General features: G+C 34.1%; 1 protein-coding gene and 1 long non-coding RNA gene across 4 annotated transcripts in view; one reads left to right on the forward strand and one right to left on the reverse strand.

Moving 5' to 3' along the window:
* The window catches only part of Scn9a (sodium voltage-gated channel alpha subunit 9), an 86,138-nt gene extending 76,620 nt beyond the window's left edge, over window positions 1-9,518 (reverse strand). For 2 of the 3 annotated variants that reach the window (XM_058580150.1, XM_046447200.2), the window contains exons 1-6: window positions 9,222-9,518; window positions 7,169-7,287; window positions 6,724-6,813; window positions 6,057-6,185; window positions 4,245-4,336; window positions 3,038-3,250 (exon numbers count right to left, since the gene is read on the reverse strand). In XM_058580150.1, coding sequence (XP_058436133.1) covers window positions 3,038-3,250; window positions 4,245-4,336; window positions 6,057-6,185; window positions 6,724-6,813; window positions 7,169-7,287; window positions 9,222-9,479 — 901 coding nt within the window. In that variant the 5' untranslated portion in view covers window positions 9,480-9,518. Of the gene's footprint in view, window positions 1-3,037; window positions 3,251-4,033; window positions 4,126-4,244; window positions 4,337-6,056; window positions 6,186-6,723; window positions 6,814-7,168; window positions 7,288-9,221 lie in introns of all 3 variants that reach the window. The other variant, XM_058580151.1, reaches the window with a different exon arrangement.
* LOC124094475 (uncharacterized) overlaps window positions 1-21,943 on the forward strand; it is a 60,452-nt gene that overhangs the window by 31,801 nt on the left and 6,708 nt on the right. Inside the window, exons 4-6 of the long non-coding RNA XR_009227001.1 lie at window positions 9,178-9,575; window positions 12,110-15,444; window positions 15,567-20,376. This is a non-coding gene — a long non-coding RNA (uncharacterized LOC124094475). The remainder of the gene's footprint in view (window positions 1-9,177; window positions 9,576-12,109; window positions 15,445-15,566; window positions 20,377-21,943) is intronic.

Here is a 21,943-nt window from a genome sequence, read left to right on the forward strand (position 1 = left end):
CTTTAAATTTTCTTACCAAAGTTATTTTAAATAATAGGATAGTTTTGAACTACATGTTTACTGAAGAAGTAGTTAATATATCCTACTGCACTTTGATAAATATATACGGTATGAAAGAAACTTGGTTTCAAGCCATCAACCAACTACTTGATTAAAGGAAGTAAATTCCTCTTCTAGCTAATTTTTTACATATTTGATTTTGATCAGTTAAGTTTGTGGGGACTCCTGTTATGGAGTATTCTTCAATATATTAATATTCTAATAGCCATGTAAAGGTTCTTGGGTGCTCTGAATATTCTCAAGAGTTTTAAATGCTCATATGCAGAAATCAATTATACATCAAATGGTCTCACTACAGTTAAAATATGAAAACAATAGAACATAAAGAAACATCCAGCAGACAAGATAAGAAAAATATGAATTTCATACTGGGATCAAATAAGTTGGTTATTATGATGACAGAGAGCCATCAATGCCCAAGGTTTCAATCAAACTCTCAAAATTGGGAAGCTGACCAGAAGGAGGAAATTATTAAATTAAATTTGTCCTAAAGCTGCCTCCATACATAGGAAACTGCAACCTAGCTTAGTATGTAAACAAATTATAAACTAACTTCAGGGAACATTCTTATAACAAGTGATTGTGTTTTAGCCAATCATAGGCTGCCAATTTATCCAGTCTGCCAAGCTATACCTAATTCAGCTGTTTCTGTATGTCACTTCCTTCTTCTGTCTATAAATAGTGCCTGCCTACATTATTGGGTCCAGCTCTCTGAACCTCTACTGTTCTGAATTCTGCCTGATTCACCAAACATTTTGCTCAGATAAATTCTGTTAAATTTATCCAAGTTTTTCTTTTAACAAAGGTTTAAAAACATTCAAGTTATAAACTCAGAATGGAATAAAGATTCAGAATAAAAGGAATGATAACGATACTCTGTGAAAAAAGTTAAATTTAAATAAATGCTACAATTTCACAAAAAGTAATGTAAATATCAACAATTATCCATCAGATACATTAGGTTTACAATATGTAAATTAAAAAATAAAATACTCTGGAAATAAAACGTAGAATCCAATATCATATTTATAAAAATCAGACACTAGAAAAGTAGGTGTTATGGTTTGGATGTGAGGTATCCCCCAAAAGCCCATGTGTGAGACAATGCAAGAAGATTTAGAAGAGAAATGATTGAGTTCCAACAGCCTTAACCCAACCAGCAATTAATCTCCTGTTGGGATTAACTGAGTGGTGATTTAAGGCAGGTAGGGTGTCGCTGGAGGAGGGGGGGTCTTTGGGAGCATGCCTTTGGGGTATATATTTTGTATCTGGAAAGTGGAGTCTCTTTGTGCTGCCTAATCATCATGCAAGCCACATCCCTTTACCACACTCCTCTGTCATGTTGTTCTACCTCACCTTGAGCCCTGAGAAATGGAGCCAGCTGTATATAGACTGAGATCTCTGAAACCGTGAGCCCCCAAATAAATGTTTCCTCCTCTAAAATTGTTCTTGTCTTTTTAGTCACAGCAGCAAAATACAGACAAAAACAGTAGATGAAAATGAAAAAGAAAGAAAAGTGCCAAATTCCTAACAGAATGGTAGTATTAAAGGAAAATATATTAGTTACTTTTCTTATAAACCTTTAGCTTTCCTGTTTTCATCTTCTTTTTTCTGCCTTCTTCCCTGGATCAAATTAGCTATTAAATTTTATGTGTTCATGTGAGCATCAACATACAGAAACACTATAGGTGTTAGAAAGTAAAATTTTAATTTCATTTTTACCTAATATTTATCAATAGCTTTTGTGAAATACACTGTCATAAGGAATAACTGTTCAGTGAATATGCAGTTCATGCTTTATATATGACACTCTAAAATATAATTCAGAATTAAGCAGACTCCAAGACAGAGCAGACCATTTCCTGTTGTACCTACAGAACTAATTCTACTGAATTAATAGTTGATATGATACCACCAACCTATATTGTAAGCCATCAGAAAAAGCTATAAAACTTATCACTGGTTATAAGAGTGGCATTGATAAAGCAGAGTAAACTGCTTTGTTTTAGACAAATCCATAGAAATATTACCAGGAGATGTGGGAGGACACTCCTGGGCTTGGACTTGAGCATCTTAACTTGGACTTGAGCCAAGGAGATTTTGGTCTAACATTGCATGCTATTTTGTGGCCCCTCCCACAATGCAGGTGATCAGTGATTAGTCTTCCCTGGATAGGAAGTAGCTCTGGAATTGGGTGTGACCCATTGGGCCTGGACAGCCCACCTCCTGCCTTATTTGGTGAAGAAGGTTCTGTAGAAAACTTTTGAAGTTCCCTTGTATAAAAAAAGGAAATGCGGCTTACTCCCTCTCTCTTCCCAGTGTGGAAGTTCAACCCCTAAGTCATAGAGCTGTCTTGCCCTCCCTTTTTAAAACTACTTTTGTATATAGTGTGATCCCCCCATCCCTATTCTTTTCTGAGAGCTTTATGTTGCAACTAGCCTGCTTCAGGTAGAGGAACTCCGAGTCCACCACCCCCATAGGACATGGATGGGAAAGAGAGATATTTTAATATTTGATTATTAATATTAGCACTTTTCTTATTATCTATGTCAATTATAATTAAAGTGTAAAATGTGATTTTATTTTCAAATAATATATCACATTATATAATAAATATTAGCATATGTTATAAAAAAGCTATAACATAAAATATATCATATATAGTCAGATGAAATGGCTAATATTATTAATTCATAGATATATTTATTTTTCTATAACAAATTGATTCTGTTTTATCTTACAGAAATTGAGAATTATGGAATTATCCCTGTTCTTATTGCCAGAACTGCTAGAAAGCTAAAAATCAGGCAGATTTATAAAAATCATATATGCCATGATAAAAATTCACATTGTAGCAACTTTCTATATATTCGAATGATTTTTAAATAATTAAAATTTAAGCAACATTTCATTGTTAAAAGAGAGCAATGCTTTTAGTATTATTTCAACCTTTTAACAACTACAGAGACATTCTTACTTTTCAAGTCTTCTTCATTCTCATATGTATTCATTATGCTTTCTAATGTTTCATTATTTTCAAGTTCATCCCGGAAACATTTATGCTTCAGGTTGCCCATGAACAGTTGCAGCCCAATTAGAGCAAACACGCTGAGGCAGAACACAGTCAAGATCATGACATCTGACAGCTTCTTCACAGACTGGATCAGGGCCCCTACAATGGTCTTCAGGCCTGTCAATAGAGAAAAAAGAATATGTTCATAATGACAAAACCTCTAAATGAAAAACAAAAACAAAACACCAGCTTTCCTAGAAATGCATGCACTCTATCAAGTCAATGATCTTAAGTTATCTAACTCAAAAAAAGCCTACTAGCTCACAAGGGCAGATTTGACATTTTATGTATACCTTGTTTATACATAGAAAAGCAAATGATTAATAATAGCAAAATATTCCCAAGGAATATTCAAGATGTCTAATGAATAGTTTGGTTGCTCAAATCATATTCATTCTCACTAGTAACATAATTTTTGTAACTTATAATTCAAACCACTGGTCAAACAAACCATCTCTTTATAATGGCACCAGAACAAATAAGAAACTGCATTGCAGCACATAATGACAACTTAGAATGAACTCATTTTCAATTAAGAAATGGTTTGTTGAGAGAGATATAAAACAACTGTTTCATGCAATACCCCCATGCTGATGTTTCTTACTTATTTTTCAAAATATATGGGAAGCATTTAAAATTAATTGAAATTTTCCTTCCTGGAAAAGCAAATGGAAAGTGAGCCCTTAGACAGGAGGGAAAATTTCAAGTGGAGATGTGAGCCAACGTGGTCATCCTCATTCTCCAACACCCATGCAACTGATTAAACTCAAAGGCTGACTTTTAATAGTGATTGTGGGAAAATGAAAGGTCTCACACTTAGTTAAAATCACATAAGAGAAATTTATTTTATCTTTCCTCCAAAAGATCAAAGTCAGCTCTTGTGTTTAATCCCTCTCTCACCTGGAATGACTGAAATAGTTTTCAATGCTCGGAGAACTCTGAATGTTCTCAACGCTGAGACATTGCCCAGGTCCACAAACTCTGTCACATATCTGCAATAGGGGAGTTTATACACAAACACGGTGACAACACACACACAAACAGACAAAGAACAACTCCCAAACAGTTGGAGTTATGAGTAGCCTAATATTTCACACCAACTACTTCTTACCTGGGATTACAGAAATAGTTTTCAAAGCTCTCAATACTCTGAAAGTTCGAAGAGCTGAAACATTGCCTAGGTTTACAAATTCTGTTAAATACCTGTAGAATTAAATCAGAGTTATTCAGAATTTAGATAGACTCTATGATACTTACCTGTGCCTTTAGTCAAGGTAGTTTCTCTGTTTGTTACTCTTTATTAAACACATAGTTCTATAAGTCTTTTTTTTTTAATTTTAACTAACTTAATCTAATTGGTTTTGCTTTGGCTCCTTTGATGAAAACAAGATGAAACTGTAATATCAACTGCATAACTGCTTAAACAAATTCTTCAATTACAAGCCCAGCAACATTACAGTAATACAGATTTTTAAATTTCTATAAAACATTGAAAACAGGGTGTTAAGAGAAAGAGGTCAGACACTTGCATACTATATGAGTTCATTCATAAGAAGAGGCAAATCCATAAAGAAAAAAAAAAAAAAAAAACAAAGGTGAATGTTTTCCAAGAGTCTGGGAAGAAGGGAATGGAAGTGCCTGCTGATGGGTCCAGATCCAGGGTCATTTGTAAAAATGTCTCCAAATTAGACCATAGTGATGGTTACACATCTGTGAACATACTAAAAATACTATGTGGCACACTTTAAGAGGATGATTTTATGGTTATGAATTGCATCGATAGAAAAAAGAGACTACGAGAAGAGTAATCTGTTTTAGCATAAAGTTTCTAATCGGCAGGAAGCAGATGGAACTACAACATCATATGTGACCCCCAAATAGGAAGTCTGATGAATAAGGAGGTGGTCTCTGGTGAGGGAATCAGAGGCTAGAAATCTTAAGACACTTCTGAATTGCTTAAAGGATTCGAAGAACATAGATTACTTTTATGATTCAAAGTAATAGAAAATACTGTACCTAAGTTTGAGTCTAAAGATAAATAAATGTTTCTGAGAAACACATTTGGGAAGAGTAACAATACAAATAAATTAAAAATATGTCTTGGGCTGGGGATGTGGCTCAAGCAGTAGCATGCTCGCCTGGCATGCGTGGGGTGCTGGGTTCGATCCTCAGCACCACATAAAAATGAAATAAAGATGTTGTGTCCACAGAAAACTAAAAAATAAATATTAAAAATTCTCTCTCTCTGTTTAAAAAATATGTCTTGATGTAATATTTCCCTCAAATATAAACTGTAGATGTATATGGAATGCATATAAAAGGCATTAATATTAGGTCTAGTAAATAGTGACAATTCCCATAAAATACTTTTTTATTTTAAAACATGTATTAGCCCTTTTTAAAATTTTTAGTTGTAGATGGCCTCAATACTTTTATATTATTTATTTTTAATGTGGTGCTGAGGGTCAAACCCAGTGCCTCACATGTGCTAGGTTAGCACTCCACCACTGAGCTACACCCCCAGCCCCCCCATTAGTCCTTGAATAATACAAGTTAATAAAAAGAGCACCATACTTATAAATAACTTGAGGATATTTTTGTACTTCTTACAGATTTTTAAGATTCTTAAGTAAAATCTTGGAAAAAATGCACCTAATTGGCACTGCATAGGTGATTCACTCAAGTGCTAAGCATGAAGCGAGGTGATCAATCTTGACGTCATATATATTTGAATGGGAAATACTCTATCTGAAAAACGTATTATTTACCTATCAACAAGTAACTTTCATACAGCTTCTTGTTCTGTTAACTGCAACCCTTATGTATGCAGGAAAAATCAGACCCCATGGGTTGTTCTTACTGTATTACAGTGCTGTCTGAGATTTTCATGAGTTCGCCATTCCAAAAAAATGAGAGTACTTACGCAAAAATAATGACAATAAAATCCAGCCAGTTCCATGGGTCGCGAAGGAAAGTGAATTCTCCTACACAGAAGCCTCTTGCAAGGATTTTTACAAGTGATTCAAAAGTATATATTCCAGTAAAAGTGTACCTAAACACAGGAACCCATAGGTATATTAGGTGTGAAAAGAATATAGCTTTGTGTAAATCTTTATTACTTATGTCCTCTGATTAACCAAAGACATCTATTGGCAGATGCTCTTTGTTTATGGACCTACTTTCTATTAAAATAAATTGCAATAAAGTTCTTTCCAGAAATTCTTAAAATGTACATATCAGAAACATTTCCAGACAGAGGAGATGCTTGAAATAACCAAGAACATAGGTGTTAGGTCTGTCTAGAAAATTCGTAGGTTCCTCCTATCAAAAATACACTCAAGAACAAGAGATAGATGACATGTTTAAGAACAGGACAAGGGAGCTGATGAGTTTGTTCTTGAAAATATTATATCAAATTATTCTAATCTACTGCTAGTGAGATAATAGCATTGAGAAAAAAATAAATTAAAGAAAAGCAACTATATAGGATGAGGATAAACATCATGATTTTTATGAAGCTAACTTTCTAGAAGTAAAGGAAAGGATGAAAATGATAATGTGAAACTATATTAAAATATATGTCCACTTACTCTACATTTTTGGTCCATTCTGGAGGGCTACTCATGGTCATAAATATGCAGTTTGTCAGAATAGTGCACATGATAAGCATGCTGAATAAGGTAACTTAGAATCAAGGAACACAAGAGACACAATAGGAACTTTGAATACTGGATGATAATACTTGTTGAAATATGAACAACTTTTCCTTAGAAAAGAATCTAAAGGAGCTTATAGTTTTGGTTCTTTCTTTCTTTCTTTTTTCTTTTGGTTTTTTGAAAAATAAATAAAAGTAATATTATAAAAATGCTAATAATGGCATTCTCCTAATCCTGAAATCTACACTGATTTATATTGAAATCCATAAATTAAAACCAGGGTCATTCAAGATGCAAAAGGACGAAAACCTATATTCTAATACAGTAGTAAAAACTTTGCTCTTCAATATCTTTCAAGTATATATTTTGGAAAGGATATGAGTGTACTAAAATCTTAATAGATATTCTTCTCAGACGACTGAAAGGAGACAGTATGTATAAAGCAGGTGCTGCATTGAAACGGAAGATTGCTTTCCCTTTGTTCAATACTATAAAAGTCTGCAGGAGCAAAAAGAAAACAGTATGAAGTTAAGAATGTAAAATTTCAGTATAGCACATGATAACAGCAGTTGGGCTTCACCTGGTAGTGTCATCTTTAAAAAATACTGCCGCTGAACTCAGGCAAGTTGCTTTCAGTGTCACAACACAGCTATCAATATCACCGTGACCAATGAACTCTGATTCTTTTCAATTATATATATAATCATGCATTTCTTAATACTTCCAAAATACTATATTTTCTCTTTTTCATTTATCTCTTCAATAGCAACAATAATTTGTAGCTACTGAAATTAGTTAAAATACAATTTTTGCCAGGCACAGTGGTACATGCCTATAATTCCAAGCTGAGGCAGGAGAATTGCAAGTTCAAAGTCAGCCTCAGTAATTTAGTGAAGCCCTAAACAACTTAGAGAGACACTGTCTCAAAAAAAAAAAAAAAAAATTAAAAGGGCTGTGGCTCAGTGTTTAAACACCCCTAGGTTAAATCCCCAGTAAAATAAATAACTAAACAAACAATTAAATATAACTTCTTTCTCTCCCGTTATACTGCATTTTAATCTAACCAGGCAGAAAGTAGCACCTCTAATTTTAATCATCAAATTTTGAGAATTTTAATACTTTCTGACAATTGTCATGGTTAATAGTAAATGAGTTTTTCCAAAATATATTTTCATAAATTTAAAGAATGTCAGAGTTGGAAGAATCCTTCCAATCATTCAGTTCAATTTCCCTATTTTAATTATAATAATAGTAATGGCTAAAATTAAAACATTATAAGTTAAAAAAAAACCTTTCTTGCCAACCATCCATGGTAATTTTAAAAAATAATAAAAGCAAAAATAAGCTTTCTTAAAATATTATATCCATTGTGTAACGAGTGACATTATCCATCACTTTGGTATGTGAGAAGTGAAAAACAAATGAGAAAATAACTGCTACAGGAAAATATTAAAACAACCCAAGCCATTGCCCTAGAAATCAGAAAGACCAGGTTTAAATCCCTGTCATGGCAGCCAAGTTATTTGTGTCATCTAGAAGGCACTGCCTTAGCCTTCATTATGTTGCTTACAAAATTTATCTTAAGGTTTATCAGTGGGCTTCTGGCCATAAGCATTAACCCAACTGGGGAGATAATTTCATGAATTTGCCCTTTTATTTGTATGTGGCAGCAAGTGCTCAAGAGGCCAATCAGAAACAATTATTTTCACATGCTCTTATTTTCCTGTTCCCTTTCACTACATCAGGTATGTCTAAATGTGACATAAAAATCACTTTCACATTGAATATCAGTTTTAAAATTAATAAGTAGTCCTTGAGTACAACTATTTTTTCTTAAGCAATAATACTCCATGCTTTAAAAAAAAATCCATTCATCCATTCTTTCTACAAATAGAAAGAATGTGAACAATTATATCACAGGTGGTGATGATAAGAGTCCGAGCTAGCATGGAAGTCATAACATAGCTACGTAGCCTTGGCAAGTTCAAGCTACCCTGTTCTCGAAATCTGAAAAATAAAAAAAAGAATGAGTTTTGTGTTTAAAATTTTAAATCAGAAATTTTCATTTGTATTAAACATTTTAATGAAATTTTTTAGTTTATACAATCAGGAAATAATTATGAGCAGGAAAAATAAAGACTGAAATTTGGGGGATCAGTGTGTCATATCCACAAAGGCAGAATATTACACTACTGAACACTTTAAAAAGACTAAAGAAACCAAATTAGCAACACTAAAATCTGGATTAATGAAAAATACATTTCATTAATATATTTTGAACACATATTCTGAACTTACTACATATGTATTTAACTTAATATTTTGATGATGATATGTTTACTAAGTTCAAGGTAACCTCAATTTAAATTTTTGTTTGTTTTTGTACAGAAGGAAGCCAACAGAAACCTGCCATTGATGTCCCAAGAACTCACCTTTTTGTCTGCATAGTATGGATCCAGGTCCTCCAGGGGCTCTGACACCATGCCAGGCGGAATGTCTCCATAAATGAAGGGCAGCTGCTTGCCGGCTTCCAAGTCACTGCTTGGCTTTGGGCCATCCTCCTCCTCATCTTTCTTTTCTTCTTTGGGTTCCTTTGCTTTTTCTTCAGCAATGCGTTGTTCAATGAGGGCAAGGGACTGTTTTGTGAAGTGGACAAAGCTCTGAGGTCCTGGGGGTGGCAACGTTGCCATCTTTTCATCCTGTATATTTTATTTCCCCTTCAGCTCCTTACATAAGAGGCCTGGGTAAAAAGGAAGAAATACCGACTTTGATGTTTTGCTGCCTGGGTAGGCACCTTAAAAAATAACAACAGGCTAGGAGTATAGCTTAGTGGTAAAGCACTTGCCTAGCATAACAATGCTCTGGGTTGGATCCTTAGCACTGCAGAAGAAGTGAGCAGCAAAAACACAGATGGCAGTATGGAGATTCCTCAGGAGACTTGGAATGGAACCACCATTTTGACCCAGTTATCCCACTCCTCAATTTATACCCAAAAGACTCAAAATCAGTATACTACAGTAACACAGCCAAATCAATGTTTATAGCAGCATAATTCACAATAGCTAAACTATGGAACCAACCTAGGTTCCCTTCAACAGATAAATGGTTAAAGAAATTGAGGCATATATACACAATAGAATATTACTCAGTCTTAAAAAAGCATGAAATCATTGCATTTGCTGGTACATGGATGGAACTAGAGAATATCATGCTAAGTGAAATAAGCCAATCCCAAAGAAACAAAGGCCAAATGTTTTCTCTGATATGTGGATGTTAATTCACAGTAAGGATTGGGACTAGGGAAGAATACAGGTACTTTGGATTAGACAGACGGGAGTGAAGGAAGAGAGGGAATATGAGGGTAAGAATGATACTAGAATGAATCAGACATTATTTACCCTATGTGAATATATGATTACACTACCTGTATAACTCTACATCATGTACAACCAGAAGAATGAGAAGTTATACTCTATTTATGTGTTATGTGTCAAAATGCATTCTACTGTCACGTATAACTAATTAGAACAAATGCAAAATAAAAAAAAATTAAAAATCACAATAGGCTGGGTGCAGTGGCAGGCAGATGCCTGTAATCCCAGAGACTCCAGAGGCTGAAGCAGGAGGATCCCAAGTTCAAATCAACCTCAGCAATTTGGCAAGGCCCTGTCTCAAAATAAAACATAGAAATGGCTGGGGATGAGGCTCAGTGGTTAAGTGTCCCTTAACCACTTAGGTTCAATCCTTGGTACAAAAAGAACAAACAAATAAAAAAACACAAACCACAATAGGTAAGATACTCACAGACTTACTATCAAATTGCTTAGTGACCACTATGTACCAGGGAAGGTACAGGACTCATGAAAATGCCTCCTAATGATCTTTATTTAAAAATCTAAAATAAATGCATCACAGCTCTAAAGTAAAATAAAAGAAAACAATTTTCCAAAGATTTTTTTTTTTTCTAAATTCCCTTTACTTTTCACCTGTACTTATCTTTGGTGTGATTCAACTCAATGTTCTTCTTTTAGTCTTTTCACATTGGTTCCGATAGCGACACCCTCCACTTTCTCCTTACCCCTCGAAACCAAAAGTACACTCTCTGTTTCTCTTTTTTTCCTTTATTTTACACACTTATATTTTCTTTCAATAAATAGATATACCTTCTAAAAATCAGAAGGCTATATTTCTATTCTGAGATGTAAACAAAAATATTATGGGAAGAACAAAGAGACAAAAAAATTAGAAAATTTTTGTGATGTAGTCGATATTAAAAATGAAACGCCACTATAATATGCATTCAGACTACAATTGCCCTGATCAATTTACATGACTATAGAAAAAAATTCCAAAATTACAGAAGATAAAATTTAGAAATGAGTTTTTATATGTAATTATGTGTATATGTCTCAAATACAATAGAGTGAAAATGAGAGTTCTCATTTTAAAAAAGCAAGATTCTTTTTTAAAATTTATTCTTGATTGGAGCATTATAATTATACATCATGGTGGGTTTCATCATGTCATATTCACAAATGCACATAGTAATTTGCTCGATCTCCTTCTCCAATATCTCTCCTCCTTCTGGGTCATTTCTTTAATCCACTGATTTTTCTTCTATTACCATTATTTTTATTTGTGCATTATCATTATTGGGATATTCATACATGGACATAGAACAGTTTGGTTCTATGTCTTCATCCCCAGCAATTCCTCTCAATCCCCTTCCAGACTCATTATTTTAATAAGTGAATGTAACTTCATAACCCTCCACTACAAAATAAAAGTGAGTCTTCTTTTTCTGCAGTAACCTTGCTTGAGAAATAGTACACACCAGCTTCTCACATGTCAACCTGTTCTTGGCATGTAAACTGGTTGCATATTAAGTGATATATGGTCACACATAGAAGGAGGATAAATAAAAGGAGCCACATTCTACTCTTTTTTCAGTACTAAATATTAAAATTATGGAAATTGAAGTAGTAACCACAGGGGTTGTATAGATGCAAAAAAAAAAATAGGGTCCAGTTAAAACTCATAGTTCTTTCCCAGGTTTCTCCTATTTCCATGTAAAACAAAATAAACTTCAATTAGAACAAATTAGTGACTTTTTCCTTGAAGTTATTTGGGCACAGAACAAGTATAACAAGGGGTTGTAACAGTAATGGACTGTTACAAAAAATACAGAAAAATAAGGAAAATGCTGGCATTGCAAAGAGACAAGCAGCACTTGGAGAGGTAGAAGAGCAAGGTTTATTCAGCAGAGGTGCAGGCCCAATGGAGTCTTCACCAAATGCTGAGCATAACCCTTCATTCTCAGTATCTTTTCCACAGTACAGACTTCCAGGTTTCAAGACATTCCCATGCAAGTACACTTCATCCCTTCCTCATTCTGCAGACAGCTCGGGTTCCTGTCACAGATGCTGAGCAAGCATATTTACAGAAGAAGAAATCAGCAGGTTGTCGCTCTGTCTTCTGCTTTTTGTTTTTTGGTTGTGTTTGCCCAGGATTTCAGCCCACTCTGGTTCACCCCCAATCCCAAACCCCGGCACCTAGTCACACTGTTTTTCTCTTGGAAGGGGAGAGCATCCTCCTTTAACTGGGATTCTTTGAAAACAAAGATGATTCTGATTAATTCAGCGAAAGTAATTAAATCTGCAGTAACCTGGAGCCAAAAATTCATGCTCAAATAATTGGTTTTTTCCTTTGAAAACTGGAAACTTGAGGAAAGCTGCTCAGGGTTTGGGTGTTCACCAGAAAAGGCTTCTCAAACCACCTGATTTCTTTTTTTTTTTTTTTAATTTTTTTTTTATTGGTTGTTCAAAACATTATAAAGCTCTTGACATATCATATTTCATACATTAGATTCAAGTTGGTTATGAACTCCCAATTTTACCCCAAATACAGATTGCAGAATCACATCGGTTATACATCCACATTTTTACATAATGCCCTATTAGTAACTGTTGTATTCTGCTACCTTTCCTATCCTCTACCATCCCCCCTCCCTCCCCTCCCATCTTCTCTCTCTACCCCATCCACTGTAATTCATATCTCTCCTTGTTTATTTTCCCATTCCCCTCAAACCACCTGATTTCTAACAATTCTGACTTCTTCTCCCTGCCCTATCTTCCACTTTGTAGAGGACCAGCACTAAAAACTAATAGGTAGAAATGATGATATGTGTGTATGTACATGCACTTTTAAGATATTTTCAACTCTCCCCATACATTCTTGAAAAATGATGAAATAGTTTTAAAAAATAACTCTTGAGTTTAGCTTTGTGTCACTACTATTGCTATGTCAGATGTTTTGGCAGGAAAAATTGGTATCAGGCTATCTTAATACTTAGAATTAGGTTTTGAAGTTGATAACCAATATTTAATATATTTGGATTATTTTTTTCCTGTGACTACTATGGTTAGAGAAAACAAAATGGTGTTTCATTTCTCTAACTTCATGGCAATTCTGAGTATAGTCAGCATGGGATGAAATTTAAAAAAAAAAAAATCTCTCCAGAAAAAAAGAAAGGAAGAAATTAATTAATTAATTAATTAGCAGGTTGTAGCTATTAGCAGAGATATAAAGAAACATCTTAGGAAAGAGTTGCCACTTTATTACCAGAAACCTGTGTATCTTAAAAAGCGATGGTAAACCTCTTTAAAAATAAGACAGAAAATTTTGAACATGATTTAAAAAATTTATAGAGAAACTTTTGCTTTTCTGAAAACTGTTGTTTTTATGATCTATAACATGATTGACATTTCATGGTCTATATCATCACATTTCCATCTTTAATCCATCTTTATTTTTATTAAATATTTTTACCAAATATATTATCTGAGTGTGTTACTATTCAGATATTTTTGAACTATGAAAACAAGGAAAAAACAGTTGTCCTCAAGGAATTTCCATTATAAAAAGGGACAACGATCTCACAAATTCATACAGCAAAGACAACTCTGATTTCAGTGTGGTAAAGGAGAATGCTGTTAGCACAGACGTCTTGTTTCTTCTGGTATAGAAAGAGAGACACAGAAATATGCAAATGTCAGGGGAAATGTCATAGGTAATTAGAGGTGGTGAGTCCCTTTGGTTATAACACAAGATTTCATACAGTTCTGATAGAAATTCCTGAAGTCATTTCATTTTCCCTATTCACTTATAAAAAATAGAGAACTATAAGCCTTTGACAGTAGGTAGACATATAGCAAGTTTTCCCAGGAAAGAATATATTGAAAGTGATGTAAAAAATTAATCAATTAATTAATTAATTAATAAAAAACCAAAGTGATGTAATGTAAAGTTTGGTCATACACATCTCTTCTTATGAACCCAAAATTATGGAATTTTATAGTTATGAACAAAGAAGAATAAAGCCATCTATTTTGATGGGTACAAGCAGCTAATAATATTTAGTTTGTGAAAACAAGAGTAGAATATGGCTGATCTTCTGAGAATAGAATTTGGTTAGTTAACTTAGTTAACTAATTTTGTAGTTACTCATTTGCCCCTGGTTTTGAATTGTTTTACTAACATTATTTGCCCTACTATTTCTATGTTTTAATACCCGTAAGAAGAGATGTATATGTGGTTGGAAACTAAATTTAAAATAACTTTTAAGAAGAATGTAATGAGAGCTAAAGGATGTGGCGGAGGTAGAGCACTCATCAGTATATACAAGGCCCTGGGTTGGATCCTTAGTACCAAAAAAATCAATCAATTCACCAAATAAAAAGAATGCAGTGAACAATAAGGGTCTTTGGATGTGCATATTTTAAATAGGATGGTGTTAATGGGTATGGGGTTTCTTTTTGGGGTGATAAAATTAGGTAACTAACTTTGTGAATATACTAAAAACTCTTGAATCATATACTTAAACATGGTGATTTTTGTGTTACGTCCCTCAATTACACCTGGATAAAACTGTTACAAAAACATACTTAAAAATTGATTCATAAATTTTTGAAAATTGTCCTGAAATGAGGGAGGGGTTTAATAAGATAGAGACAAACTAATACAACCACCCATGGGATCTCCATGGGCTAAGTATAAACTTGGGAATCCTTTGGGCTTAAAACTAATCAGGGACTTAAAGTTTCTACCACTTAAAGCTCAAGCTTGGCAGTTTATAAAACTTTGATCACAAATCAGGTGGCTTGATTTCAGAGGTCAATGACCTGTTTGAATTTACACTAGATCAGTCTGAGAAGTAAGGCAGTGAATTCAGGGAGAGCAGTTGCCACTTGCATTTTTGAGATTCCTCAGTAGTTCTGGAAGTCAAAGATGAGGAGGATAAAGTCACTAGCCTCCATAGCCTTTCAGCAAAGAAAGACCTGTGGTCTTGGAGAAAAAAAATGGTTTGAATAACTGGTGTTTTTGAATATTCTGCTATCAAGTGAGAGAGTGTCATCGGTTTCAAGAATTATTGGGGGTACTAGGATTGAACTCAGGAGCACTCAACCACTGAGCTACATCCCCAGCCCATTTTTGTTTTTGTTTTTTAATTTGGAGACAGGTCTCAGTGGCTTAACACATTGCTGTAGCTGAAACTATCTTTGAACTTGTGATCCTCCTGCCTCAGCCTCCCATGACACTGTGATTACAGGCATTCGCCATCGTGCTGTGGTCAAGAATTATTTGACAGAAATTTAGGTAAATAGATATTATCAATAGTCTATCACCAATTCTACTCTTCCAATATTCCTGTTCTCATTTCTCCCTCCTTTTATTCCCTCCATCTTTCTCTTTCTTTTTCTGCTTATGCATTTCTTCAGAACACAGCTCATGAATAGCTAAGCACACATAGACAGTGGATTGGGACATGGAAAAGTGAAGGAAGAGACGAAATATCTACTAACATCATGGCTAAAAGGTAAGTGGAGGAGACATTGATCAGATTCCTGCAGCAGAAGCATCAGTAGCAGCATCTATTCGGACACCTGAAACTTATTTCCATTTTACTAATATAGTGGCTTTTAAGAGAAGCAGCTCTAGATGGCATCTGAGTTTCATTGGAAACAATAGTACAACAAGTCTGGGTGACAGGGTTCTCATGGACCACATAACTAAAAATGTAATCGTGTGCAATTCCAATGCACCCAGAGAAGAGGTCAATGATGAAGAATAACCTACCCACGACTAAAGCTTTTGTTCTCCTTCCTTAGTCGGTTGGATGACTAAACAGCCCACAGGTATTTTGCAGTCATGCATCCAGTTTAAGATTTGAGATTTCTAGGTAGAGTACATATTTAAGGGGGCAAATGAAGCTCAAAAATTATAGTAAAATTGAAGATGAACACTAACATAGTGTAAAAGTAGAGACACCCTTTAAAATATTACCAAAGACACAATCTTTAGAGAAAAGGAATGCTAGATTTTCATCACAATGATTTTTTTTAATGGAAGGCATCTACATAACAGTAAGAAAATACAATGCAAATAATAGAGGGAAATCTTTTTATTTAATTTGTAAAAAGAGATTTCAATGTTAAAGCTAGCAAGAACATGAATAATTATAAAAATACAAATCATTAAAAAACACTGAAACGTGTCAAACTTCACAGGTAATCAAAGAAACAAAAACTAAAATAAACATGGGAAAACAAATTTAGCTTATTAAATGAACAAAGATTTTAAAATTGATGGCCATATTAGAGAGGCTGTGGGGGGAAAGCACTGGCTTTTGCCTAAGAACACATACTGTGTACTACTGTTTTGAAGGTAATTTTGAAATATCTACTGAAAGTCTTAAATATGTTGATTTATTTTCTTTGCTAAACAATTTTCCTTCAAAGAATTTATCCAAAGCAATAACCTCAAGTGTCTTCCAGGATTTATGATGATTACTTTTAATTTAACAAAGTCAATCAGTATTTATTCTTATCATGTTTAAATTAGATTTTTGAAAAAAAAATTACCATATTTCCAGTACATGTTCATTTTACTATGATCATATTTTTGTTAGAACAAGGTCACAATTTTGTCCACCAAGAGTCTACTTTGTGTTTTCATGATTGTTTTACCCACTCACCTTTAATCTCATATTAGTGATACTTAGGCAACTACTGAAAATAAAAAGTGAATGTGTTATCCTGATATATAGGACTTCCTGCGGTTAAAATATTTATCAAAATATTTATTATGGACTTTTTTCTTATTATATAGCTGGTATGTTTGCATGTGATTTTCTCTGTATCTGTTTGTCTATTTAATAATCATCCACCCGTTATCTACAGATTTTCTTCTATCTTTCTAGTCAAAGGCTTCCAGTTCATGATAGGTATCTAGTTCATGACAATGGTCTGAGTCCATGTGTTTATCGTCCCCATCTTCCATATCCTCAAGGCAAAGTGACAAAAGTGACTTATGGTAAGGAATTTCATGATATCATTGAAAATCAAAGAAAGACACTAAATAGTTATACAAATCTGAAGAAAAGAGAGCAGATGAGGTTATGCTAATGAGGAGATCAAGGCAGAAGCCACAGCCTACAACACTTGTCGGGAGGGAGATTAGAACAGAGAAATGAGAGCTGGCACAGGAACAAAGGAAATCAGAAAACAAGTTAATCCAAGGATGTTTATTCAACAATGTTTCTGAACCCCCCACTATATTTAAATACAAAGCAGTGTGATTTACCCCAAAGTATACTAAAAATTTTATCTAAGAATTAGCTGAGCTAGGACTCCTCGGGTGTCTATTGCTATCTTCCCTAAAAGCAAAGTTCAGTGAAAGGTAGACTCTTTTTGCCTACTCCTTGCCCATACATCCTAAAACTGTAACCAGCCTGCTTATCAACACACCAGACACGGACAGAGTTTGCAGTCATTGCCCCCTTTCAAGGGAGAAATTGTTTGGGAATAAACCTATATAAAGGCAGACAGAATATTGGCCAATAGCAATCTATTCTTTTAAACATTAATATTAATACATTATAAAAATGAATTGGTAAGAAGGACTACCAAACATAAAACTGAAAAACCAAGATCAGTGGACCAAATGCTTAACTCTAGAGCAAATAAAAAGTTAGCAAATATTGGGGAATATTAAATGTTAAAGTTAGTATTCCTAGAGATATTTGAGAGGATAGAAAATCCATTATAGAAATCAATAGGCAATCAACAATAACAACAGCACAATCCTGGTAATTAAAAGTATTTCATGGAATAAAAAATAGAAGTCCACATTGCAGCTACATTTTTAGTGGTGTGGGTTTGTACATGTGTAAAAGCGAAGTTCTCTGATTTCGAAGTGTGCCAAAGAAGAATATCCCATAAGTAGAGAAAAGGGGCAAAGTAAAACTTAAAATAAAACTCAGCAGGTAAAGAATAATCCAGAGAACCCAATATCAGTCTCATCTGAATTCCCAAAGGAACAAAAAAATGGAAGATGGGAAATAATAAGAGACATAATAACAGAAAATTAATCAAGAATCTTCAGGCCAAAAAAATGAAAAAAGATTAATTTGTAAGGCCAATTCTTGTAAAAATTTAGAATTAAACATGATTTTGAAAGCTTCCAGAAAGAAGAAGGTAACTACAAAGGAATGAGAATCAGATTGCCATGAAAATTGCTCCGGCAAATATGATGCTAGAACAAAACCAATGATTGTTAACAGACTAAAAGAGAATATTTTGAATCAAATTTTATTTTCTAACTGCCTACTATCAAGCATGACATCAAACAAAACATATTTTATGTATAAAGAGATTCAAAATTTATTTCCTTTTCATGTTTTAAGTTACTTTGGATTTTAAAATATACTTCTATAAGCACATAAAATATAAGAAACATTTTAAATTAGACTATTCAGAATGTAGTGTGAATAAAAGGAAAGGGAATTTGTTTCTTCAAAAAGTACTAATAGCTGTGCAGTATAACAATTATCTAAATAGGAAACAAGTCAAAATGTCACATTTGTTTGATAAACTGGTGGAATTAGAGAACAAAGGGTCCACTTCAGCTTGACATGGTCTTCAAGTAGAAGAATTTAATTTCCCTCTTTGTGTTAAACTATAATACTTGCTTTAAAATGAAAGATATTTGTATAATTATAGTATGATCAAATTTATCCGTTTATGCCAATTACCAAAGTATATATGTATTTTCCAGCTTTTTCAGTGCTGTGACTGAAAAATCTGAGCAGAATTATTGTAAGGGAAGAAAAAAAGTTTATTTGGGGGCTCATGGTTTCAGAGGTCTCAATCCACAGACAGCAGACTACATTCCTTGGGGATTAAGGTGAGACTGAATATCACAAAGGCAGAGTATGGCAGAGGGAAGCAGCTCACATGATGATCAGAAAACAGAAAAACAGTATCTACTTACAAGATACAAATATAGACCCCAAAGCCACGCCCCCAATTCCCACCCTTTCTAGCCATACTCCATCTGCCTTGAGTTACCACTCAGTTAATCCCATCATGGGATTAATTCACTGATTGGGTTAAGGCTTTCACAGCCCAATGTTTTCCCCTCTAAACCCTCTTGTGTTGTCTCACCCATGAGCTTTGGGGGTCACCACACATCCAAAATATAACAATACACAAAATACAAGTGTAACTATATTTGTATTGAACAGGATATGTGTGTTATGTATTGAAAATGCTATTTTTTATATAAAAGTCATGAGCTAGCTGGCATAAATTGAGAGGTAAAAGGGAGAGGAGAAGGGCAAGAAATGTAGGAGAGCTGATATCCTTATTTACATTGAAGGGAATCAGTGTGTTCTAGCCAAAGTTGAGGTAATGGAAAATAGAGTCATATAAGTGCTACTTAAATGTATAAGTCCAACCAATAGATTTAATAGAAATAAAACAAAACTGATGGAAATTTGAGAACAGAATAAAAAAATAAAAGTATTAAGTAAATAAAAGTCCTGATTTTTCAAATTAGGAAGTTAGAAAATATCAAAGCTGATGAAATGAAAATGAGACACAGTGTATTACTTAGAGATATGATGGAAAATATCAGAAAAACTGAAAAAAAAAATGAGAGGGTGAGTGATTCTTCCCTAAAGATTGGCCAGAGGGATGAAGTGAAACCTGTTTGAATTTAATACAATGTGCATTTCTTAATTTTATAAAAATGATAATTACAACAAATTAAAATAAGGTATAAAGGATTGTACCTTTGTATAATTATAGTGTGATCAAATTGTATCCATTTATCATTTTGCAAATATGCCAATCTGCATATTTGTACCTCCCTTGAGACAAAGAACTAATAAACAGATGCTTATGTAGAAACTGACATGTTGCTTTCACTGGGTATGCAAAGTATTGATTGCTCCTATGGATCTCAAACATCACATAATTAGATCCATTATTTTCATCTGTTTGAGGTAAATTGGAGACAGATTGCTATTTATTTTATTATTGTCTCTCTTTTAGGGACCAATGTCACACAAGGTAAAAAATGTATCTTCTTTCTCAGATGAAAACTGAACACTTCATGAGGTGCTACCTGTGGCTGAGGTCTGACAAGTGCATAGTTTTAAACATATCAAACACCTATCATCTGCTACCAATTCTTTGTAGCCAGCTTCTGAATATGCGCATTATGTCATATGCAAAAGTAGAAAGGGTAAGCAGCTCATTTCAATAAAATTGACATATTTTGAACTCTGAATCTATATTAAGGCCTGGTAAAAAAAGAAAAGTTGGAATAAGATGTAAGGACAAATTTTAAAAAGAGCTGGAAGGTGAATAGGAAGATTACAGATAACCAAACAGAAAAATGAGAGAATGACAGAAGAAAAAGAGGATGAAAAAGTGACAAGAACATTTTTGGTCTCTAGCACATGTATAGATATAATCACAAGACAGTGAAAAAGAAAACCAAACTCTTCAATGTGTAAAATTTTTAATTGTGACTATACTTTAAACATTACTCATACTACTCATGTGATTCCAACTCTATGTTCCTTACTCTTTCCCTGTTCATTTGAGGCATGCAATGCCAGTCCTCTGAGTTTCCCCCATACTCACTCATCCCTTATCCTGTCAGCTCCAGTGCAACCTCACACAATCCGTTGCTAAGCAACAAGCAAGGAAAAGAGAGAACTAGTGCAGCTGTAAACTGATCAATCAGGAGATATGTTTAGCTTTTTCAAGCATTTATGTTAAAAATCTGATTTTTGAACTTCAATTTCATTTTGCCTCCATAATTAAAATTGATTAATCACATTCAACTTGAACATATTTTAATTTAAAGTAATATATTATCAGTCTTTTAAACCTGAAACATCCCACATCTATAATAGTAAACAGAGATGTAGTTTAGAACAGTAATTTAAGAGCAGGTTCTTGATCCAGGAAATGTGGGGTTTGCATCATGGGCTTGCCACTTATTAGCTCTGTGACCTTGTGAGACCAGGCAAAGGACAGGTAGCTGATTATCAAAGAAAAGAAAATGGGTAAATAGCACTTCCCCATCAACCTGTTGCTAACAGCCTCCAGGGTTGGGAAAGGATCCCACTTTCTAACACAAGCAATAAACCCCTGGATGGCTCTCTTCCTGTCTTTTGGTCATGTAGGCATGAGAAGAAAGGAAACTTAAGATTTATAAAGGAGCAAGACACCCCCACTCCCTTGGGCACCAGCTCTGTGGGTTCCCTTCTCTACAGAGTCTCTCATCTCTCTAGATTGGTATCACTTGGATGTCCCAATTACACAATTCCTAAGTCTAAAATAGTGGAAGCACTTAGAATAGTTGCATTTACTTTTTTTTTTTTTTTTTTTTTTTTTTTTTTGGTACCAGGGATTGAACTCGAGGCCATTTAACCACTGAACCACATCTCCAGCACTATTTGTATTTTATTTAGAGTTGCTTAGTGCCTGGCTTTTGCTGAGGCTGGTTTGAACTTTCGATCTTCCTGCCTCAGTCTCCCTAGCTTCTGGGATTACAGCTATGCATCACCATGCCTGGCCTTCCAGGTCCTTTCAACATGGAATGTTAGGCACTACAAAAATATCCCTAAAATGAATGTTGATTGCTCATCTTAGCTTGCTGCTACACTTCCACTATTCAAGTAAATTCACATTATTTTACCTTTGTTGTTTTGAACTACATGTGAAGATCTGTGAAATATTTTTTTAACAGACAAAGTTATGTAGTTCAGAAAAGATCATTAAGACTTTAGACTCTTTTA

Source organism: Marmota monax, unplaced genomic scaffold, assembly GCF_021218885.2.
Source record: "Marmota monax isolate L192 unplaced genomic scaffold, Marmota_monax_Labrador192_F-V1.1 WCK01_AAM20220418_F8-fsc00007, whole genome shotgun sequence".
Classification (NCBI taxonomy): domain Eukaryota; kingdom Metazoa; phylum Chordata; class Mammalia; order Rodentia; family Sciuridae; genus Marmota; species Marmota monax.